The sequence below is a fragment of the Phytophthora infestans genome, genomic scaffold (assembly GCF_000142945.1).
Source record: "Phytophthora infestans T30-4 supercont1.45 genomic scaffold, whole genome shotgun sequence".
In the NCBI taxonomy this organism is placed as follows: Eukaryota; Oomycota; class Peronosporomycetes; order Peronosporales; family Peronosporaceae; genus Phytophthora; species Phytophthora infestans.
Genome location: NW_003303714.1, coordinates 738,705 through 761,752, shown reverse-complemented (window position 1 = coordinate 761,752; position 23,048 = coordinate 738,705). Strand labels below are relative to the sequence as shown.

Here is a 23,048-nt window from a genome sequence, read left to right as displayed (position 1 = left end):
CTGATGTAGCTTTCCATGTAGTAAATGACGATGACTCCACAGTTATGCCCATCTTCTTGGCGGATATTGTCGGCTTTCTTGATTGTGTAGCCTGCATATTTTCCCCTTAGAAGCGGGGCAAGATACGACTTGCATGTCTTGGATAAAAATGATTAGGTTGGTTGATGCTGCATGGGATCGAGTTGAATGATGTATTTCTTGTTGAAATCAACAATCAAAAGACACCAGTGCTTGTTTTCAATGGCAATTGGAATAAGTATCATACCCGATTGCCGATCAAATACATCACAGAGCCTCTCGTTCAGATGAATCTCCTGAGGCTGGATGTGTTCAAACATGGCGCCATCCACGTACACGATATCACTTCGATCTTGAGTCATCACTTGTATAGCAAGTCGAATGCACATGTCATTAAGCCACTCCTTGCTGCGAAACGCCAGAAGCTCGTATACGAAACACACCTGCAGCAGCGACGAACCATGTCGTTATAAGCACATGCTGTTACATACCATCACATATTCACATACCGAAAACAAGTACATACCTCTTCGTCGCGGATCTTTATCAAAGCATACACAGATGCCTCTCGCAGAGCCGAGGTTATTTCATCGACACGGTCTACAGCCACTGATCTCCTATGTGCCTGAGCCACAATCCATTTCAAGCAAGCATCCACGTTCTTTAAAAATTTGCGCTTCTCATGAAAACGTGCCATGGTATCAATAATCGAATCCGAATACACCGTCGCGTTCTCATCAAGGCTCGGGTAAAATTTGACAACTAGGCCACTCTCAGAAGACAGATCGATGCGCTTGTCTAGCGAGGTCTTCGTCTCCATCTTAGTAGTTTTTGCCAATTCCTTGCCTCCCGCTCCAGCGTCTTTTTGTACGACGTCACAGCTTTGGTCGCTAACTTCACCAGTCCTACGCTAAGTACGTTGAATTTTCCATGGACTGGTAGTCTGCTATAATCTTCTTTCTGGATCTTGTACGCTGTGGGTACTACCATAGTTTGCACTCTTACAATTGGGAAACTCATCACTAAGTCGTACCAACCATTGTACGTGAATAGTTCGTATGGAGCATCACAAACGAGTTCAAATGACAGGTCCAGGTTTGTACTGCTCAGGAGTCATGCAGTTGTCGGATTCTTCAGAGCTCTCGTACTCCAGCGAAATGGTTTTGACGTAGACGGCTTTGCTTGCTTAGGGTACCACGCTCGGGTGGCCTTTGTCGTCTTTGGCCGGCCGCTCACCTTAACTTTCCTGTTCAACTTAAATGGTGCCGAAATCAAAGTTGCAGTGGGTTCTTCAGTGGGGCCTTCCGGTGCAGTAATTGTATCCGTGGGTGCGGTCACGGGCTCATCTACACGTACGGCCACAGGCTTTTGCCTGGATTCGTCAGGTTTGGTTGGCTGCGTTTCTGGAACCCTTTCATCTTCATCACTCCCGCACTTTTGAATGCCAGTATCACTGCAATTACTGTCCTTACGCTGTGTCCACGGTGCTTCGCTAATGAGCGGTACACCTGATGCCTCGATTATGCCTAGAAATGCTTCAAGAGCTGCGTACAACTGCCTAAACCGCTGCGTGCCATTAGCAACGGCAACTTCGGTTACCTTGTCTTGCAGTGTCTTGAACTTCCTCCATTTCAGACGTTCATCCAGCACATACGGTTGATATTGCATCCTTTTCACTTGAACGTTTTGCACAGGCTCGACATCAGTAGCATCGAGCATATCATAGTAAGTTCGCCAGCGCTGATGAATGGTATCAATGGGAGCCACAGGAGTCTTACTCAACTATATTATCACCAACAATATCAGTTAGTCCACAGAGCCAAGCAACAATCTATACACTGTCGTACCATTCGGCGGAAATAAATCACGTGCTGACAAGGTAGCAGCATGGTCCTTGCAAAAGAGCAAGTACAATCCCAGTTCTCCGTGTCCACTGTGTACTCGAGATTTCCCCTTCCATTGCTGCTCACGAGAAATACATTGCTTTGTGTCTGTTGGTACGCCATTATCGACGATATCTGAAGTCACATACGAGTAAGTAATTACATACGATCACATACTACCACAAACTCTCACATGCGTCACTTACTTTGGTTTCGTACGCTTATCCAGGAAAAACTAGCTCTGCTGCGTGGTCAGTGGTCTTGTTCAGTAACCGGTTCATCTCCTCATCGTACTCAGCGTGCCTAGTCACACCGATCCGCTGCATATCATGTACAAACACAAGTAAGCATTCAAAACTAGAATATTTAATCCAGCACTCACTAACATTAGTTTTTCGTGTAAACTCGCACTCTTTTAACAGCTGACGTGCTATGATTGTCTCCATGCACTCATCTAGCGGTGTATCGGCATTCAGCTCAGGCTTGAGCTTGCTCCATCCTGATTCGATGCGGTTGTTCGTGTTATATCCCAGGTGAGGGATATCCATACGTAAGTACTCGACCCAGCGCTTCTGACAACCATCCCAATTATCTTTAAAATACTTCACGAACGGATGAATATCCTCCACGTCATCTTCCGCTACGCCCTCGGTATCTGGCTGTACTTTCTTCTTCCTCTTCTCACGCCAAAGCCGGTTCAGTTCGCCAAAAAGATCATCACGAGCTTCCAAATACACAAATTCCGTTTTAGCGTACACCATTTGCTTGATGGACAAAAGCATACGGCTTTGAAGTTCATTGCTAAAATCTAAACGAGCTTCAAATAATGTCGAACAATGGTTGTTAGTACTTGCTTGTCTTTGAAATCAATCTTGCGAGCGTACTTTTGATCTGCTTGAACCACTTCAACACATGAAAGCGACAGAGAAGAACACGTGCATTAGGAAACATATCTTCCAACACACCAATTTCTGTCATGTCCTTATCAACCTGTGCAGCAAAACACAGTTACGAAAAAATACAACCATTACACTGACTTTGGATTGCGCGCACCATAATAACTTCAACTTGACCCCAATCAGAGTTATGAGCTTGAAAGGCTTCAATCGCATTCTCCATGTTTTCACTAGTTTCTTGGTCAACAAACGCATGCTGGACAAATTGCCCTTTTCCGTAGGCATCCATGACCATAAAAGAAAACAGCTTGTACCGGAGATCGTTTGTCTTGTGTGTCGAATCAACTAGCAAAATCTCTGGAAACAATGCAAAAATCTTTCTCATGCCGACAGTTTGAAATGTTAAGCACGTTGCCACGTTGCCATCATTTACGCAGCGTTGAGCTACGTCTCCAGGGTCTGCCTTTTGGAAGTCATCGAGCAGGTGTCTAACTCGTTCGTCGACACTTTCAACCTTTAGTTCAGTCTGAATACTCCTGATCATGTTTCGGACGTCCCGTGATGTGAATTCCTTATCTAAGACAAAAACAAACACCAACAGTCACATACGATTACATACAGCCATATCTACATTCAATTTTTACATGTTAACTTGCGTACCAGTGTTGTCAATCACATAGCGATGGATTTTGCCAAACTTAGAGTCCACTGCAACAAACTTTCGAACCATCTCGATGATTTCCGGGTCCTCGACACGTCGGTACTCAGCATACGCCCTCCAAGCGTCTCCGTTTAATGGATGAGTGTGCGTCGTGTGCTGCTTCGTGACGTAAACAGCAAAGCCAAACTGGTTCTCCGCAACCTTGATGCGCTTCAGCGCTGCAATAATCTGCGCTTTACAATCACAGCCACGAAAGTTTTGCATTGGTCGGATTCCTTTGCCTGAAAACATATTCATTTTGCAACTATTAGTCATGAGTAAGCTGAACAAAAGTATATAATCTCACCTCGACTTCTAGTCGACCAACCGTGCGTGCACATAAATATTATCTGGTACAAATTCTCTTCTTCGGGCTCCACTGGATACCGCCACGTCCTTTTCCCAGCCTTGTTGCGACTTGAGGCACTAATCGAGCTTCTTTTTCTAGTCCAGTCATACCAATAAGTCAATTTCCTTTTCATAATTTCTTCTGAGTAGCAAGTATACCTGAAAGGTTGGTGTGTAGCTTCACAGTAGTCGTCAAATGCGCTCAAAAGAGCCTGCCAGGTTTGGAAAACTGTCTCCTTCATTAATCGGCATCGGTATTCCCCGCGAGGAGATCCCCCAACAGATTCCGACGAACCCAGAGCTGCAGTTTCCTCCTTGCTGACGGGAACACGTTTTGTTTTGGTCCGAATCTTCGCAGGGGGTGGCCATACCGAGCTAGACTCGTCGTTGCTGCTGCTCTCTGGCTCAAAATTAGACACGCTAGAGCTAGAGCTTTTCTACAAACAAACACTCGATTAGTAGACAACATATACTTTGCCCACGCACACCTTACGCTTCGTCTCGCTTGCTGTGGCTCGGGGCCATTTGTCCGCCCTCCTTTCTTCCGGCGTCTGCCTCCCCCTCGCAAATGGCCGACTGAACGGATGGCGAGCGGTACGCAAATCATTGATAAAATTTCGCAGGTAGCGAGAGCGAAGTTATTTATTTACGTTGGATAGCCTCGAACCACTTACCAGGTACATATTCGTATCATTTTTGTAATGAGCATGTAGCAGTAACCACTCCGATTTTTTTTTACCAATCAAGATACATCGTACGTCATTAATTGCAGTGGGAAAGTATTTATATGTCCTGACTTTTTTTTTACTTGTAAGCTATGAATTCGTCGACCCACTTCTGGATCATTCTGATCTCAGTCTTGCGAGCGGCGATGACCGACGGCGGGTCCTTTGGGTGGCTGAAGAATAGATCCAAGTGGTGGGCGCCCTCGGCGATCTCCACGATCGTCACTTTCGCGTCTTGGGGGGCGTGTAGAACACCTGCACTGCTCCACGGATCTAGCAGTCCGTTGCTGAAGACAATGTTAGACGCTGATCGCAGCATATCGTCGCCGTAGCTCACACGAATCCCGTTCGGGTCTGGCGTCGTGTGCCAGTCACGTTGACAGTGTGCACGAATCTCCTCGAACGTCGTATTGCGCGACCAGAACATGTCCGTCTCTCCGTTCGTACTGAAATACGTCTCCTGTGGCAACATCTCCGTGCAGTATTGGTAGTCCCAGATACCGTCATAGTCCCACAAAGTAGGGATTTTGAAGCACGTCAAGTCTCCAGTCGCGTTGTGGAACACGTTGGCGGCGTCACGTAGCGCCTCCAACAGCTTCGTATCCACATTTTCCTGCCTTAACGTTGACGCTGGGAAGTCGCCGGCCAAATGCGAACACGCTTCACGAACAGGCCACGCAGGAAGGTCCACTGCACCGCCTGTAAGGTAACTGGACGGGTACGGAAAGTTGCCCATGGCCAGCGTGTCGAAAGCGAACAGCACCGACATCGCCAGGTCTTCGCCTTGCTGCTCAGTTGTCAGTGGTTCGCATAATCTGAAGATGGAGGACAGTGTAGAACGCCCATTCTCCGTCTGCGCAAGCTCAAAGATCTGTGGCCAAGCTTTTCGAGCGTTCGGCACGCAGTTCTTCGCTGCTCCTGCCGCTGGAGAAGCATCTCGGGTCACCACTTGCCAGTACTTCTGTCCGTCGAAAGCAGGGAAGCCTCCGAAGCCGTAAATCGGAGCAGAGGCCGCAATAGCACCCGCAATAATGCTCGGATACTTCATGCGGAACCAAGCTGACAACATGCCGCCATAGCTACCACCAAACGCGATGACTGGGTGGTTAAGGGCGTCGTATTTCTTCTGTACATGATAAATAAGTTCCGCGTAGTCGGCCAGTGCTTGATCATGAGTAAGGTAACCCAAATGGTCCATGTACTTGTCACCAAATGGGAAGCTTTTGCCGTAATAGCGGTGTTCGGCAAACACGACAAGAGCTTTGAACGTCTGTGCGTTCTCCCAGATGAGGCCTGTGTGGTTGGCATACAGCGTCACGTCTCCTTCGTTGCCTGTGTAGAAGAACACAGGCGCCTTCTTGTCGCTCGGGTCCCAGAACTGCGTGTTTAGCAGATATCGCTGTTTGTATGTAGCCGGTAGACCACTTGGCGCGGCATTGGGATCTGCAGCATCTACTGCTTCTGCTGGGAGCCAGGAGAAGTGGTCGATACGCTGAGCGATCCAAAGCTCCGAGCAATTGCTGGTATCTGCGTAGATCTGAGCCTCCACCGGGCTCACAACGGGGCTCAACGTGGTCAAAGGGCTGCGTGGGAGATCGGCCGTAGCCACGAGATGTTGCGTGTGGATCAGTACGAGCACGCCGATGAACAGTGCAAGTCCACCAAATGCCACAACACTGGCAGGCGCATAGTTTACCACTGGAGGTATAGGTAACACGGTTAGTGTCTACAATAGCTAAACGGGCAACTACAGTCACGCACGCGTATTGTAGATGGTCTCGTAGTACTGCGGCGCGTTGAGACTTTGCCAGCGGTGGATACGCACGCGTCTGGAGCTGGTCGTGGAGCCCGCGGACGAGCCCACCGAGCGCGCGAGCAGCGGTCGAGCCTCCCCCATGCGCATGGTATCCGAGTAAAAGGATCCTGAGTTTAAAATGACCTTGCGACACTGCCATTTTCCATACAAATGACTGGCAAAGTCTCAGTTTTAGGTCACTTCGAGATCCATCTGAGTCCGCTCCGCCTTAAGCTTCGAATTTCTGAGCTGCGATGCTAAACGATGTATCCTACACAATGAAGACCCGCTGGTGTATACTATACGTCGTACCAGGTGCATAGGACACGGGCCACCTCAGCTCGCGATCAAATAAGCAGGTTCAAGCGTGCCAATCTCCTTGTGACATCAGCAGCGTTCTGAGCTCGTTCCAACTCATTTCCATTTCCCCCAGTCGCCGGCCACGTGACGAGAACATGCACTACAAGACACACATGCCGGCGCGATTCTCCATCGATGACCAGATGGCCGAGGTACGGCGCCGACAGTAGCTCGAAGAAGTACCTGATATGTCCTGACCGCTCTTGCTCTTCTCGACTGTAGGCGCTAGCGTCACAGGAGCTCATGGGCAACCGCCAGCGGAAGAACTTCCTAAAACTCTTTCGTAAATACTCCAAGGTCAAAAAGACCTCCATCGACTGGTGCGACATAGTAATCCGTCTCTGACAAAGGTTGAGCTATTGATTAAGCTGACCATAGTACCTTGATACTATTGCTGGCACAGGAATTCAGTGAAGCCGCCGACGAGCGGCATGCTGACGAGTAACACGTCGGTGGAAAGCTGTCCTAACGACATGAATCTGCGTCACGAGCTGCTGGACAAGCTGGTAAGCTTTGTTTACGTGACTTCAGCGTGGTAATGACCATCGAGGAGTAATCTCAATCGTTTGTATAATTGTGCAGGTCATTTTGAAGCTCAATGGCGGCCTCGGTACGACGCTGGGCTGCGAAGGACCCAAGAGCGCGATCGAAGTGCGCCAAGACCTGTCCTTTCTTGACCTTACTGTGCGTCAAGTGGAGGTACGCAGGCTTTTACACTCGAAAGGACGCTAGAAGACTGTGTATTTGTAGTGCTAATGTGTGTGTTTTTTTCTGGTAGTATTTGAACAGCGTGTACGGTGTAGACGTGCCGCTCGTGCTCATGAACTCGTTCAACACCCACGAGGAGACTGTGCGCATTATTCGCAAGTACCGTATGCACAATCTGAGTATCCACACGTTCAACCAGAGCTGTTACCCGTTCATCATCAAGGAGACAATGCTGCCACTGCCGAACACTAAGTACGATCGCTCGACGCGTGAGAAATGGTTCCCTCCTGGCCATGGTGACGTCTACAATGCGCTGTTTGAGTCGGGCTTACTGGAGAGTCTTATTAACCAGGGCAAGGAGTACATTTTCATCTCGAACGTGGACAATTTGGGTGCCACAGTGAATCTGGACATGCTCTACCATATGATCAACGAAGACTCGGAGTTTGTTATGGAAGTGACCGAGAAGACTCGTGCGGATGTCCAGGGAGGCACATTGGTGAGCTACAAGGACAAACCGCATCTCCTAGAAGCCAGCCAAGTGCCTCCAGGACATTTGGACGACTTCCGGGCCATCAACAAGTTCGAGACGTTCAATACAAACAACCTATGGGTGAATCTGCGCGCAATCCAGAGACTGGTGGCGCAAGATCTCATCGACATGGAGCCGCTCGTCACGTTCCGCACTGTAAGGAACCACAAGGTTGTGCAACTGGAGACTGCAGCAGGCGAGGCTATCCACCTCTTCAAGAACTTTATCGGACTTAAGGTGCCACGCTCGCGTTTCCTGCCTGTCAAGTCGTCGTCCGATCTCTTCCTCGTGCAGTCGAACTTGTACCAGATTAAACACGGTAGTCTCATCATGAACCCGGCACGAACGACGCCTACGATCCCGATCGTGAAGCTCGGACTAAAGTTTCAGAGCGCGAAAGAATATTTGGCACGCTTCGAACTCGGCATCCCGAACATCACGGAGCTAGATCACCTCACAGTTGCCGGCGACGTCAAGTTTGGGTCCAACATCACACTCAAGGTGAGTTTCAGTCTATCAGGATTATGGGGGCATATTGCACAACTCATCGTGTGTATTTATTAATTGTCGCAGGGAACTGTCATCCTTGTGGCGAATGAAGGTGCTCATATTGACTTGCCCGAAGGAACGGTGCTAGAAAACAAGGTGGTGACGGGTAATTTGCGCATTTTGGATCACTAAAATGGGTCCTCAAGAGTGAGAAAAAGACCCAAATAAATAGTGTGGAAGCAGAGGAGACTGAAGGAATACATGCAAAACGCCTTGGCATATGAACTTTTTCTTTCCTGTTATACAATGAGGTTACATTCCTAGCTTTCTGCATGTAGTGAAAGCTCCCAATATGTTCCAACGCCCTAATAGACGGCAACGACATGCTTGCATATCGGACACTGGCGGTGACACATGAGCCACTGGTCGATGCACTCGCGGTGGTAGAAGTGCAGACATGGGAGAGCGCGCACTTCTTCTTCCGCTTCGAACTCATCGCAGCACACCGCACAGACCGTGTTATTAACCTCGCCGCCCTCTTCCGTTTGGTTTTTCTCGACGTGTTCACGAACTTGATAGTTGAATGTCGGGAGTGCTATGATCTGAGGGTACGGAAGACCGTCCCAGCTCTCAGTCTGCATCGTTTATTGACAAGTAGAAACGTTAGTGAGGTATAAATGCGAAACGAAGGTAGGAGAGCGTACATCAACTTGCTGGGAGCGTAACTCGTTGATGCGACGGAGCAATGAGAGGAAACGGAGTTTGCTCTGACCCTCAGCAGCATTGTCTTCACTCTCGTCCGTAATTGAAGATGACGTGGGTCCAAGCATCGTGAGATGGCGACGCACCAGTGAGAAGAGCTTGTTCTCACTCTCCACAGCTTCAGTATCAGCCTGGTCCTCACACACGGAGCCTCTGGAAGCCGGAAAGGACCCAAGTAGTTGACGAAGAGCTGCATTCACAACACTACACCTAAAAGTTAGTTTCGGGGAATTATTCAGGCGTGTACTGTACATCCACTCCACTTACAGCGAAGGTTGTGTGTCCGTATCCGCCACACTTGATGCCTGGCGCAACGAGCGGATGAAAGCCAAGTCCAGTTCACCGTTGACCGGTGGTACATTCTGCGAATTGTTGTTGGCCTCGTCAATGTCGGCCGCAGCGATCGAAATAAGGCCAGCGGGCGAGAGTTGCGCGTTGACAGGAGACGATCCCATGTCCTCTACACGCAAGCTGTCCATGTCGTCCAGTGCCATGCCGTCAGGTCCTAACAGAGCAGCCAACTGGGATGACAGCGTTGGATTCGCGTGACGACGACTGGTGTGCTCGTCTCCAACTAGAGCAGCCGCGAAAGCGCTGTTCTTCTTCTTCGTACCCTCGTTCTCGAGCTCAACGTCCGATGTGTCCGCTTCCTCCATCGCACGCGCAATTTCTTGAGAGCTGGTGGTATCTTCTTCCCAGTAGCTGGAAGCTTGTGGGTCCACACGCGGCTGCAACAAACGAAGAGAGAGAAAATGGTAAGAATTGATACATCGTTCTTTTCAGTCTGGGTGAGCGCATACGTGGAGCGTTTGGGGCATACGCGAGCCGTAGAGTGATCGGAGGAACATGTTGGTGTTGGACAGACGATTGGGATCTATCTGCACAGCGAGGATCTCTCAATGCCAGCGACTAGACGCGAGTGTCTTCTGCCGTTATTTCTTCTGCTTGAACGATGAAAAAGTAGTACTTCATAAAAGGCACGCTCATTGGATTCAGTAAGCTCAAATTCGTCCATGTTTTTTTTGTGAAAGGTTTTTGTGTAACGCTCTTTGGAAACCCATCATAATACATAGATTATTCGTTTATTGAACCGCCCTTGTCAGCAAATGTAGCCATCTGACGACAGCATTGCGATCCTACCGTGTCGGCTCCATCGGGTCGAAGCTGTACGTCGCGAGTGACGCTGAGGCGAGATAATCCGGTGTGATGTCATTGTCCGAAGCTTCGAGTGCCGCTGCCTCCTGTCTCCTCTTGGATTCCAGCCGGCTGTAGCTCCTGGTCAACCCGTGGAAGGCCTTTACCCACTGCGGTGGACTCAGCAGTTCTGTCCGTCCACTGTCTTTGCTGCCACTTGGAGAGAACGAGAAGAGCAGATCGAGATACTTTTGCACATACTGGTTCAGACGTTGGAGTCCCATGTCATCATCGACCAGAGGTTGCAGCAGTGACTCATCATTCAGCACGTCGTCAGCGCTGGTATCTGCTTCCAACGCGTCCAGAAAATTCTCCAGCAGCGCCTCCGGTCGTCCGTCGGTTGTGGCTGTGCGTCTAGAAACCACGACTACGCTATGTGCAGGGTCCAAGTTGAACACTCGCCGTTCTTTGCTCATATTCGCGGCACTTAGCGCGTCACGCATCCGACAGGACCCAACGGTACTGCCACGTAGTGACCTGAACAGAGTCGTCAAACGCGCCTCTAGTGACTTGCAATATGTTACTGTGGCGGAGCGTGAAGGCCCCGATCCCTGTATCTTCATTGAAAGTTGCAAGATCTCGTTGGGTGCTGGAACAACATACATCGCTAGCGGCACACAGCGACCGGGGGCAAACGCATTGCCTCCACTTGAGGACGACGAGCCTTTCGAGTGGTTGCTATCACGCTTGGAATGTTTGGCCGATGTCGGCACAAAGCTCTGAAGTTGTGCCTTCTCTACAGCCAGAGCACGAACCTCTTTCAACACGTTCGTAGTGACCCGTGCGTCTTCTTTCAGCACTATTATCATATTGCAGCTGGAGTAGAGCAGTACTTGCATTTTGAGCTTCTCACGCTCAAATGTACCCATCTCGTTGTGAATCCGTTGCTCTTCTTTCAGTGGTAGCTGCTCGTCAGCTTCATCACCAGTCGTGGGTTGTCTTCGAGCTGACGGTTTGCTGCTGCTATTGCTATTTGGTACCCCCACTTTGGTCGCAGGAACACTGAAGCACAAATTGTCGGGTCGTGCCAGCCCAAATAGATAAATACATCTTGCCACGTCGTCATAGTAGAGATGGATACTCGCACGCATTCTGGCGTCCTTCACTGTCGTTGCACTTTGCATTTCGTCATCTCGGAAGACGAGGCGGCCAATGACCCGGTTGGCGAAGGCGAAGGCGTGCGAGGAAGACGATGAGCTGGTGCTCAAAAGTCCCACAACCGCCACATTCTTGGTGTGCAGCGACTGTAACGCTGCGAGAGACCCACTACGACATGGATCGGAGGGATACACGCGCACGGGTTCATTAAGACTGCGGTCGAAAGGTGGTGGCGGTGGAACGTGGCGCGAAGATGACCGACCACCTCCAGGCATGCTTTCCTTGGCAAATTGGGTCCCTGAGTCAGAGCTTTAAAAAAATGCTTTTTAACGTTAAAACTTAATGATGCCACTCATTAATCGGAAAGGTGCTTCTATTCGGGCGTACTACAGTAAGCTTTGTACAGACGATTGGAGAATTGTATTTGACAAAAGTAATGTAAAAAGAAACCAAATGCACAATTTGTGTGACACAAAAGGTCTAGTTGTAATGACCGTAGGTTTTTTTTAAAAAGCTTCTAAGTGTTCGAGCTTCTATTGCCTTTCACGAGCCCTTCGCTTCGCGATATCCTGTCGTAGTCGCTCTTGGAATGGAGCGGACAGAGTAAAGCGATTCGTAGCTGTCACTGGCGCATTGCCTCGCTCTGATTCTCGTTCTCTGTTGGCAGCAGCATCCGTTCGGGCGGCAATTTGTTCACGTCGCAGGCGACGCTCGTCCAGATCCCGTCGATATCGTGCCTCAAAGTCTCCTAGTTCTAACTGCTCCACCGTGAATAGCCATATTATCAGTTCATTGTATCAATGTTCTGAAGTGTGCGTCACGTACCTGTTGTGCTCTGCGCGTAATGGACGGTGAGAAGGAACATTCACGTTGGATTTCCTCCCAAATAGCCGCTCGAGACATCTCGCGGTACTCCAGATCCAGTTGTAGACGTCCCAGGAACTCATCACGAATGTCTTGCCATGTTTTCCTCGTGTCTTCGTTGTCGTCTTCGGGTTTACAATATTGCAGCTCCTGACGCTCATATTCCTCCTGTTTCTCGAGCTGCCTGTCCTTGCGTTGCTGCTGGAATTCCTCCATACGAGTCAGGAAATCCTTCGCAACATCGCTCTACAATTATGCACAAACATTAGAGCTCAACTAAATTTCAACTGTGCATCTAAATAACTTACCCAAGCGATTCGGCTCTTGTACGTGACACCACAATTAGGACATTTCTTGCGCTTCTGGGTCAGTTCCGAGTACGATTGAGGGTTGCCGCAGCTAGGACATTCCTTCTTGTCCACACGGGCCAAGTACGCCGCTTCTTCTCGCGTTCGACGGAGTTGTTCCCGACGAGCTCGCTCTGACGCCTCCATACGTCGTACGAAGTCTTCGTTCCGTCGACTGGCAGCATTTCTATTGTCTTCTCGGTCTTCATCGTCCGAGTCGTTAGTTGTCGTCTTCTTGATACTACTATTGTGCAAACGAGGAGTGAATCGACAGTTGTGGTTGTCATCTAAACGCGCGAACTCATGGCGCGCTTTGCGTTGCTGACGAGCTCGAGTACATTTGTCCTTTGCAAGTTCATTCAAAGCTTCCCGGTTAGCTACACGCTTCTTTGCTTTCGTATTGCTGGTGCTTCCTTGGGCTATTGAGGCGAGAAAAAGACGTCGCTGGGTTAGTGACAGTTGCTGTAGCTGGTAGGTGCTCAGTTTGTCTTGCATTGCCCGCTGCAACTCGAGTTTGCTTATTGACGCACTTGAAGTTGCACCTTTCAAGGGCTTTGAGCGGCTTCGAACGACTGACTTCGCCTTTGTAACACTTGCAGCCAGAGTTTCGGCCGCTGCACGGACACTAGCAGCGTCGTCTTCAAAGTCCTCGTCCTCGTATTGCTGCTGCTGTTCTGCTACGGCAGCCTTCAAGCCAGTCATGACCTGCTCTTTGCGTTGCGCGGTCCGTTCAGCTCTGACTTCGAAGCTTGCAGCATCCAGAGCGCGTTGAACCTTGCTCGTTTGGGTCTTTGTTGCCAGACGTTCGTGCTCCTCTTGGTTAATTTCGGCGGCAAGAGTTGTCAGCGAAGGCTTCGGCCGATCATCACGCGCTTCCAGTTCCAGACTCTTGGCTACACCCATCAATGAGGACACCGCTTCCTGTTTGGCTACTTCCAGCAGCGTCGAGGACTTCTTTGGTGATTCCTGTTCGTCACCGCTGTCAGCGAACATATCTTCCTCATCCTCATCAACTTCTGCTGGCTGCCCTTTGCCTTCCTTCTCTTGCTTTTCAGTCCCAAGACCTTGCACAAATGCCATTAAAGCCGACGCCATACTTGAAGCTTCAATGCAAAATTTTATAATGAAAGCCATCCCAATCAGGCCATCGAGCTTTTGTACTCGCGCACAATCTCATGCCTCGGAATAGAAGACTTCGAATCGATCCCAGAATTACATGGCAGCATTTATTTCAGGAACGCTTTGACAATGTGCAAGCACATTCCCAACGCCCAGGTTGGCTTCCCCCGTTGCCTTGTTGATGCATTCCTGTACTCATTTCGAGCTCTAGGTTTCCTTCCAGACGCCATGTTGCAATCGATGGTTCGATTGTGGTGAATGTCACTTCGAGTTGAGCGATCACCGACAACAACCGGCCGCAGAAATGGCTTTCGTTTGCAAGCAATGCCGCAACCCTTTTCGGAAAGACTTGACAGCTTTCGATGAAGAAGACGAAAGCTGTCCACATTGCGGGAATGGACTCGTTCAGCCAGTTGCCGATTTACGAGCAGCAACTCCAGCTGAAGCGAATCACCGCAACGAGTTGGTCGTAGAGAGAGCGATGCCATAGATAAAACAACGAAGCAATGTTGATGTCATTTGCACCTGGTAGTGCTACGTGTTACGTGAAGTTAACCATCAGATACTAACGGGACGTCGCATCTTTTGACGTCCAACGCAAAGAGTACACGTCATGGATAAGTGCCACGCTGACGCAGAACTGAGTCACTGCGAACATCGATCGCTGCAATTCAGTCGCAGATAAGTCCACCGCTGTCGATTTCAATGCTTCACCTGATTACCTACAGTTTTGTCTAACAGCACTCGCTTGTTGAGGGCGTGGCCGCTTAATTCGCAGCTGATCAAACAAGCGGGGGTCGCCCACAAAGTTTGGTTTGTGACAAACCGCCAACGCTGCTTGGTCCTGACCATTTCAAACACCGAAATATTGATTGCAGGTTGGGTGTCTTCATTGCGAGCGAGAGAATCAAGCGGCAGCGTGTTGGGACACAAAGCAAACAGACCGCACATCTTTCATGTAGATAAGATGCAGAGCAATAAATCCAGGACGACGCAACGCGAACGCGTTCGCCAGGGCTGCGACGCGGGTATCGTTGGCCAAGGCGTGAGTCCATGCCAGCTTTAGATCTATGGGACCTGCGCTAAGCTTTCAAGAGCCCCCGGAAAGCCGGAGCAGCGAGACCGACACGATCATACAGCGCGGAGTCCATGCCAATCTACTGCGACGGGGTCATGCTCGATGCTCGCTACGTAGATCCGTGAAGAGGAAGTCATCATCGTCCAACCAGAGCAGCACGCCACCGATCGCGCACGGTCCCGTAGGCTCCGATTGCTTGGTTGGCGCTCACCGCGTCTCGGTTGTCGCTCGCTTCGCTCTCGTGAGCAAGCTGCTTGATTTCATCGTGGCTCATCGTCCCACAGTGAAATCACACCAACGCTGAAATACGCGGGAACTCGACGCTGATGGAGTTGGTCAGTCTATGTTGCTACCCTGTCAAGCGCAACCCACAAGCATCAGCAGCTGCCTGCTCTTCAATGGAGGAGGTCCCCATTTAGGATTTTGCATTCAACGTAGCAGTTGGTCGCCATGTTGGACGCCATTTCGCTGACCGAGGAGGAGCTGGGGATGCTGTTCGGCCCAGCTTCACATGGGGCCGGCAGCCACCAGACTCGCGCTGCAGCCAACAGCAAAACCTCGACTCGTAGTACACAAGGAAAACGTGCTGCCACCAAGATGAAGACCAAGATGTCGAGTGCCAACAAGTTTTGCTCCTCTCTCCTCAGCAATGCAGATTCAATCGTGCCTGCTCGGTGTGGCTACCGGACCGGCAAGTGCCCGAATCTGCAGGCCATTAAGCGCAACGGGAAGCTACACAAGCTCTGCGAGTTCCATCGCGAGCGAGCCAATCTAAACCAGAAGAAGTTGGATCGCAAGAAGCGTATGCAGCGCTCCAAATTGTCTGGTGTAGCTTCTTCTTCCTGTGGGTCTATCTCGTCCACCTCGTCCGTCATTTCTGAGGACGACAACTGCAGCCTCGACTTGGACGAGAGTTCGCCGCGCACCGTAGAGGCGGCAGTAACTAGCAGCGTCTTCAAGCCCAAGAAAGAATTCGACGCGAAGGTATTCTTGCCTACCAGCCTCGATGAGGCCCCACTGGCGCTCGGCTGCGAGGAACTTGCCATCTTCTGCAGCCTCATGACCTTCGACGTCAACCACCGAGCGCCGCTGAACCGAGACGCGCCATCAATCCGCGCACCTTCGTGTCATTACCCCACGAGCATGGTGTGAGGTGGCTCGTACGTCAAGATACTTTATTAGATCCCCAGTAAGTTAGCTAGCGTATTGTAGTTGTTGAGACGAATACATGGAAAAAGTGACGCCTCAAATAGTAGCTTTCGACCGGCAAAGTGTGGACTTCGCACCAGCATCACCCAACATTACCACTTCCAGATATTGCAGGATACCGGTACATGTATCCTTGTGATAAATGTCAGTGGATTGCTCTTGTTTTTATCGCAAATCGCTACGTTTTATCCGTCGCCACACTTTTTAGCCGTACGTCAAAGTGACAGTCACTCTGGAAATCTCCGCCAGAACCAAAGTTATCTTAGACGGATCGTGAATGACGGCGCTGCTCTCCTGGGTGAACCTGGCGCTCTACGCGCTGCAGCTCTTCGTGAATGGGTTCTCATCGCACAACATCGGGCCCATGTCGCGTCGCTACGAGACGCTCATCACGCCAGCGCCCTACGCGTTCAGTATTTGGGGATTTATTTACACTTTTCTGGCTGCCACAGTCGTCGTCGACTGCTTCTGGCCTTCGGTCTCCTTCTACACAAGTGCCCCCAATGCCAACGTTTTGCGCACGCTCTTTGCTGTCTCCTGCCTCATGAACATGGCGTGGATCGTCTTCTTTACCAACGAATACGTGAATGTGGCCACCGCTACGCTCATTATCCTGTGGCTCTCGCTCTTCGCACTCTACGCACATATCGCCACGGAGCGCCGCGACACCGGCTTCGACCTCAAGCGCTATGTGCTCAGCGAACTGGGTCTGATTGTCTACTTTGCCTGGACCTGCGCCGCCACGCTCATCAGCTTCGCCGTAACGGCACAGTACGTGGCCGGTGACTATTTGTCGCTGACGTCGTATGTGGCGTTGCTGTCGCTGCTGGCGGTCGCCACACTGTCCGCTGTCATCTACGAGGGCGACGTCGCCTTCGGTCTCGTGGTCATCTGGACGCTGGTCGGCCTTGCTTCCAAGACCACCACGCTGGATGCGCGTGTTGAGCTCATCGCGATGAACATCCGCGCATGCGCCACGCAGAGTGCCGCTATCGTCGCCGCCTTCATCATCATCTCCGCTGCGCACAAGTTGATGGCCCCCAAAACGTAAGTGCTGCAATTTAAAAGATACCGGTACTTCAGTACAAAGTTTGCTAACTCCGTTTCTCTACTCACAGACATTTCCAACCTCTGCAATTGGGCGCACCTCTCTATGGCGACAAACCCGTCAACTACGGCACCAACCACGCGTAAAGTTTCCCTTCCAGCAAAGTTAGGAACAGCATAAATTTTGCGAATACATCATTTGCCCTCCTAAATCGGATACGTCCAAGCAGCAGTAAAACTTCAAGCGATCAGCTTTAATATTGAAAAAAGAACCGAAGACCCCACGAGGAGATGGCCACATTGCGCCCTACATTGCAGGAGACGGCGCGGCTCCCGTGGGTCAACGCCGCCTTCTTCGGGCTGCAATCGCTGCTGACGTGTATCGGCTTGGCGGTGGGCGACGCGGGTGACGTGCGCTCACAGATCGACACGTTGCTGACGCCCGCAGCCTACGCTTTCTCCATCTGGAACGTCATCTACCTGCTCTGCATGATTCTACTCATTACTGACATCTCGTACGCTGGACTGTCGCTATACGACTCGGCCGCAAAGCCTAATGCGCTGCGGCTGTGCTTCGCCGCTTCCTGTGTGGTCAACGGCACGTGGTGTATCGTTCTGGCCAGCGGACACGTCGTGGGTGCCAGTGTGTTGGTATCGCTGCTGTGGTTGACTTTGCTGCCACTTTACGTATTCGCCAGCTACGAGCGTAACGTCAAGACCGTGTTGTGGCATGAATATTTGTGCAGTGAGCTGTGCATTCGACTTTACTTCGCCTGGATCACGGTGGAAGCCGTGGTGAGCTGGACTATGACGATGCAGATCAACAACAGCGACTCCCTGCCGCTATCAACATATCTTACAATACTAGCTGTGCTTCTTGTGATGGCGCTGTCGGGCCTTTCACTCGGTCGAGATCCTATTATGGCTTTAGTGGTGACGTGGGCGCTCGTTGGCGTCACCTCGAAGGACGATTCACAGCTCAACAGTCAAGTTTCCCAGGATTTTGAGAAAATTCAAGCGACTGCAACACTTGGAGCTGGAGTCTTGGTCGCCATGGTTTTGGTGTCGTGTAGCTACTGGGTCATTGAGTTTAACTGGTACGAAGGCAGCTCTCACCCACCCAACAAGGCAACTAATCGATCTCTAACCTGTGCTGGTTTGTGATCCAACCCAGCAAGTCGAAGCCGCTGTCGCCTCGCCCAAGACGGCTCTCTAGACTCTCCCAAGCCTCGACTAAAGACATTGATTACGGCTCGATCAGATTCGTGGCAGCAGCTTGATGTCGTTTCACATGCTCCCCTCAAGTGTCCCCATGTTACTTTTGACTCAGAAATCTATTTTTCCTCCAATCATGATGCCATATTTCGAATTTTCCCGCCAATCACAGACAAAATTGTCCATCATTTACCTTTATCTGCAGTGCTGTCGCTATGATGGAGCCTCCTTCTCTTGGGCAGCGTCTGCCCACCGCCAACGTCGTGCTCTTCCTCGCCCAACTTACAGTCGCCATCGGCGTCTCTATTTTCGCTCCTGAAGGCTCCTGGTCTCCCTCTTCAACTCACGCTTCCGCATCATCCGGAGCTTTGGACAGCAGTGGATCAATGGCACTGGTGCCCGCTGCGAGCCCTACAGCCTCCACACTCACGCCGAACAATCCACTAGCACCTCCAGCCTACGTATTCTACATCTGGGTGCCAATCTACATCTTCACGGGCATCACCGTCATCACCGATCGCTTCTACCCGACCTACAGCTTCTACCTCACATCGGACGACCCGAGCTTCCTACGACAATGGTTCCAGCTCGCATGTCTGGCCAACATGTCCTGGATAGTGCTTGATTTATGGGTCAGTTGGGTGCACATGGCTACTTTTGCGCTGACTGTGCTCTGGTGCACAATGCTGCCGCTCTACCTCTTCGTGGTGCGTCATCCTACGCCAAGATACTCGCAGGCATGGATCTATTATTTCTGCAGCGAATTCTCCGTGCGTCTCTACTTCGGCTGGCTCAGTACTGACGTGATATTCAGCATAGCCGATGTGATGCAATATTTACACGGAGGATACTTTGGCTTCAGTGTATATGCGATGTTACTGGGGGCGCTGCTGCTGTTGGCTTTCGGCACGTATGTCCACGGCCGGGATCCGGTTGTGGGTCTTGTGGTAACGTGGGCACTGCTCGGTCTAATCGCGAAGCACGCGACGTTCCCTGGAGACACACAGGAAGTTTTCAACAAACTGCGCGCTGTCGCCATCGTCGTTGCGCCCGTTTTCCCGATTTTAGCTCTCATCGACAGCCTACGATACGTCTACGTCGTCCATTGGAAAGCGTACGTTTTTATGGGTATTGTTGCCTGCGCGTTGGTAGGTCCTAACACTTACTTTGTCACATGCCTATTTGTCGGTATAGTTCCAGGGTTCCAACCAGCAGCAACGAGTACTACAAGCCATTTGTGTTCGAGACCACGGCTGAATATGGCACCGTGTGAACTATCTTAAAAGAAGCCTAGCGTAGTCGGAGTGTACGTTTGTTTATACATTGGTCTGCGGACGATTTTGAGCTACTTTTCTCTACTACAAGTAGTGTTTCTGGGAGTATTTATCAAAGGGCCTATTATACCTGACTTCGTTTCTAAAAGTAAGAAGAGAGCAGTCATCAGCTGACCAAGTTTTTACTTACATGTTCGCCTCGAGCATTTCGTCAAGAACCAAATCAGTGTTTTTTTGTAATTGCTTAGTTGACGACATCCGAGGCTCAAAGCACAAAATGACTTCCGGGACTGTCAAGCGAGCCACGACGAGCCTAAGCTCTCAGCTGTCTCGTGTGATTGGCATGATGTTTCCGCGTTATCTATGTAGTCTTCTTACAAATTGCTTACGACAAGTTAATTTCGGTTTGGCTGAGGCGGAGATCCTCGGTATGAAGCGCTTCTGAATGCACATTGCACATGCTTGAAGTCAACCGCTCGTTGGAGAAAGTGGACGTGATCGTACCAACGATGTACTCATACTATGCCAGCAAGCTCACCATTTTTCATCAAAGATCACGTTTTTTAGTGTTGTAGGCAGGAAAACCGTCAAAGTGGGTAAAAAGAGAGCCCGCGAGATGTCACTAAGCTGGACTGATTTTGAGCAATATTTTTGCGCTTGCGGTTCTTCCTGTGTGATGCGACAAGTGCTGTTCTGTTCGGATCCACCTCGGTGATTTCATGGATGACACAAAAGTTTTCCAAGTAACTGCCGTCGTCTTGGTAAGGGCCCTTAGTGTCCATCGACATCGTAAAAGCGTCTACTTAAAAAAAAAGCATTTGTGCTCGTGACCACGGCTGCACTATGAGGTATATTATAGTTAAGTACTTATGAAGCCTAGTGTAGTCGAAGTTTAAGTTTGTATGCACAAGTACTCAACGAGTTGAGCTGGTAAACTACGAGTGCATTGATTTCCCTTGAAGTTGCGCTACTTCAGTGTAAGAGAAATCTTGCTGCAACAATAGCCAATTCCGCATTCAAGGGTTCAAGATTCAACGCACTACAATGCAGCAGCTCGAGACGCAGCTTCGTTGGACTGGAACGGTGTCCAGCATCATTTACATCGAAACGTTCATTTGGCTTGCTCGAGCCTGCAGCACAGAAGTCGTGATCTGGAGCAAAGACGACACGACAGAGCTCTTTAATCTGATGGTACCGTCGAGTTATGTGCGTGGTGTTCAACTGCCAATAGCGACAGACGAATTCCTCCATCTTGCGTGGAGACTTCGCCCCCCTCAGCATCGATACTTTCCTGGAATGACCGTGACGAATGAAAGCTTTGTCGTGCGCCAGGTGGGAATCTTGGTGGAGATTGTCACGAGACAAATTCTCCGCTGTTACCCGCAGTATACCGCCGTCTTGAGCCTCATACTGTGGCTCATCATGCTGCCGCTCTATCGACTTGCAACGTACTACCAGATTCCAGCACGTCGACCGGAATGCTGGTGGCTCCACTGCACATTGAACGAGCTCACCTTGAGACTGTTTTTCTGCAGACTCACGTGCCTCGTTATCGTCACAGTCATTGATATCCTGCAGGATCTCAATGGCGAGTACTTCAGCTTCACCACCTACGCGTTTATAATGGGTGGGCTCCTCGGACTAGCAGCTCAAGCCTACTTATCAACCCACGACCCTGCGGTTGCTATTGTTGCAACGTGGTGCATCGTTGGACTTGCCAATACCAAGGTGACATTCGGTGGCAATGCTCAAGAAACGATTGAAAAACTCCAGGTCATTGCTGTTGCTGTCACCCCACTATTTCCATTGATGGTGTTTGGTGACGCTTTTCACTTCCTACTCACGTGCGATTACCTAAACCATTTTTGCTAATACGATAACTAATCTTGCTTGGCTGGCTTCATTATATATGCAGAAACTACGGTCAAGTCCAGGATGCAATGGCTGGGGATTTATTACGCCTTCGCTTCTAATTGCGTCAGCCGGTAGCATCCTCACGATACCCGATTTCTCGCCTTCCACTTCGCAGTTCCTGTGCCATGTAGCACTTTTGCTGCTCCAGACTCATCCGTATTGATAATGCTATCGAAAACCTTTACTATTTTTTGGGCAAGGTAAGCGAGGCGCTTTCATTGTATACTTACTGTCTTCTTGCTAATCCCTTTAATGAGTTTCTCAGCTCCTGCATACTCTTCAGTAGGCCTGTCAACGTTGAACCTCCGAGGCCCGTCCAAGTCACTCCAACTCGAACTGTTTGAGTTGAAGCTGAGTTTTTGCCAACTCATGCTCGACTTGTCCATATTTTTCCTTTACTTTATTCCATATAGTTGTCGGTGCAAGGTCTAAGACCGTTCGGAGGATTTGATCCAGTTTTTTTGGGCAAGTATCCTTACATTCTTCTAAACAAATCCGTCAGTTACACATTTAATATGGACCGCGTCGACGAGGTCCATGCGCTTATGGACCTCTTCACCTTCACCTTCGGCTGGTCGGCGGCCGACGGCCACGGAGCCAGCGAGTGTGAGCGTCAGCTCACTTGGCAAAGTGAGTTCGGCCATTGCCCTGAATCTTGGACCCCGACGTGTTAGACACCATGGCGACATCCGACAAACCATCGCCGCCTACCGATGTGAATCGCCGTCTTTTTTTCATCAGCAAGAGCTCAAGCAACAAAAAGAAAAAAAGAAACAACATTGTAGCGACGTCTAGGCCTCGGGTCATGCTCCGCTTCATGATGTCTCCACCACCTACAGCTTCTACTCTTCCGAGGTCGGTTGTTCAAGAGGAAGGTTCTCAACAAGTCGCCGAAGGTCTAGATCAGCACTCCGACCCCGATGACCATGTTCTAGATAACGACGACCACGCTGAGCCTCCTCCCGATCAGTGCCCGAGACCACCAGTCCAGTTCGAAATTAAGGGCGCTCACAATCCTCACTGGTACAAGTTCGTCCGGTTAGTGGCGCATAGTGACTTTGAAGGGCTGGACAAGGCGGAGCTGGCCAACGCGCACGCTAAGGCGGCGTACTGCACAATATGCAGCAGCTTGTTGATTTCCGTATTGGCAGAAGCCGTGTGAAAGAGCATCTACAGAAGTATCATCGAAAGTATCTTAAAACGTGTGAAAACCGCATCACTATAGTGAAACGAGCGAAGATGACATTAGCGATGGGTCTCATCAAAGGGACCCCTGGTGAGAAGCGGAAGGTTGTTCCAGTGACACCAGAGCAGCAAAGTCGAGCTAATCAATACTTAGTCTTTGGCTTGCTACGAGCATGCGGCCGCTGGTTGAAGTGGAGGACGATGGATTTGAATTCTTTTTCCGTTTCGTTATTGAAAAACTTGGAGGATTCTCGTTAAAAATCCCCGGGAGGACACGTGTTCGAATGG

At 50.2% G+C, this 23,048-nt stretch overlaps 10 protein-coding genes across 10 annotated transcripts; 6 read left to right on the top strand and 4 right to left on the bottom strand.

Annotated features, from left to right (window-relative positions):
• Nucleotides 1-4,649: 4,649 nt before the first annotated feature.
• Nucleotides 4,650-6,473, bottom strand: PITG_16360 (lysosomal Pro-X carboxypeptidase, putative; the record flags this gene model as incomplete). The annotated part of the gene is made up of 3 exons (XM_002897376.1): nt 4,650-6,077; nt 6,132-6,268; nt 6,332-6,473. 3 exons carry the CDS (start codon nt 6,471-6,473, stop codon nt 4,650-4,652), a joined length of 1,707 nt encoding a protein of 568 aa, XP_002897422.1.
• A 322-nt stretch (nt 6,474-6,795) lies between these two features.
• On the top strand, nt 6,796-8,646 carry PITG_16359 (UTP-glucose-1-phosphate uridylyltransferase; the record flags this gene model as incomplete). The annotated part of the gene is made up of 6 exons (XM_002897375.1): nt 6,796-6,877; nt 6,948-7,045; nt 7,129-7,231; nt 7,308-7,424; nt 7,504-8,466; nt 8,539-8,646. 6 exons carry the CDS (start codon nt 6,821-6,823, stop codon nt 8,644-8,646), a joined length of 1,446 nt encoding a protein of 481 aa, XP_002897421.1.
• Nucleotides 8,647-8,819: 173 nt separating this feature from the next.
• PITG_16358 (RING Finger Ubiquitin ligase, putative) lies at nt 8,820-10,064 on the bottom strand (the record flags this gene model as incomplete). The annotated part of the gene is made up of 4 exons (XM_002897374.1): nt 8,820-9,089; nt 9,159-9,420; nt 9,484-9,944; nt 10,017-10,064. 4 exons carry the CDS (start codon nt 10,062-10,064, stop codon nt 8,820-8,822), a joined length of 1,041 nt encoding a protein of 346 aa, XP_002897420.1.
• A 288-nt stretch (nt 10,065-10,352) lies between these two features.
• Nucleotides 10,353-11,783, bottom strand: PITG_16357 (uncharacterized protein; the record flags this gene model as incomplete). The annotated part of the gene is made up of 2 exons (XM_002897373.1): nt 10,353-11,379; nt 11,422-11,783. 2 exons carry the CDS (start codon nt 11,781-11,783, stop codon nt 10,353-10,355), a joined length of 1,389 nt encoding a protein of 462 aa, XP_002897419.1.
• A 258-nt stretch (nt 11,784-12,041) lies between these two features.
• PITG_16356 (cleavage induced predicted protein) lies at nt 12,042-13,814 on the bottom strand (the record flags this gene model as incomplete). Its single annotated transcript, XM_002897372.1, has 3 exons — nt 12,042-12,266; nt 12,334-12,618; nt 12,681-13,814. 3 exons carry the CDS (start codon nt 13,812-13,814, stop codon nt 12,042-12,044), a joined length of 1,644 nt encoding a protein of 547 aa, XP_002897418.1.
• A 153-nt stretch (nt 13,815-13,967) lies between these two features.
• PITG_16355 (uncharacterized protein) lies at nt 13,968-14,328 on the top strand (the record flags this gene model as incomplete). Its single annotated transcript, XM_002897371.1, has 2 exons — nt 13,968-13,994; nt 14,050-14,328. The coding sequence occupies 2 exons, from the start codon at nt 13,968-13,970 to the stop codon at nt 14,326-14,328; spliced, it is 306 nt and encodes a 101-aa protein (XP_002897417.1).
• Nucleotides 14,329-15,346: 1,018 nt separating this feature from the next.
• PITG_16354 (uncharacterized protein) lies at nt 15,347-16,068 on the top strand (the record flags this gene model as incomplete). Its single annotated transcript, XM_002897370.1, has 1 exon — nt 15,347-16,068. The coding sequence occupies one exon, from the start codon at nt 15,367-15,369 to the stop codon at nt 16,066-16,068; it is 702 nt and encodes a 233-aa protein (XP_002897416.1).
• A 297-nt stretch (nt 16,069-16,365) lies between these two features.
• Nucleotides 16,366-17,319, top strand: PITG_16353 (uncharacterized protein; the record flags this gene model as incomplete). Its single annotated transcript, XM_002897369.1, has 2 exons — nt 16,366-17,172; nt 17,244-17,319. 2 exons carry the CDS (start codon nt 16,403-16,405, stop codon nt 17,317-17,319), a joined length of 846 nt encoding a protein of 281 aa, XP_002897415.1.
• Nucleotides 17,320-17,437: 118 nt separating this feature from the next.
• PITG_16352 (uncharacterized protein) lies at nt 17,438-18,452 on the top strand (the record flags this gene model as incomplete). The annotated part of the gene is made up of 2 exons (XM_002897368.1): nt 17,438-18,269; nt 18,347-18,452. The coding sequence occupies 2 exons, from the start codon at nt 17,464-17,466 to the stop codon at nt 18,450-18,452; spliced, it is 912 nt and encodes a 303-aa protein (XP_002897414.1).
• Nucleotides 18,453-18,602: 150 nt separating this feature from the next.
• Nucleotides 18,603-19,660, top strand: PITG_16351 (uncharacterized protein; the record flags this gene model as incomplete). Its single annotated transcript, XM_002897367.1, has 3 exons — nt 18,603-18,967; nt 19,025-19,501; nt 19,582-19,660. 3 exons carry the CDS (start codon nt 18,603-18,605, stop codon nt 19,658-19,660), a joined length of 921 nt encoding a protein of 306 aa, XP_002897413.1.
• Between the last annotated feature and the right edge of the window lie 3,388 nt (nt 19,661-23,048).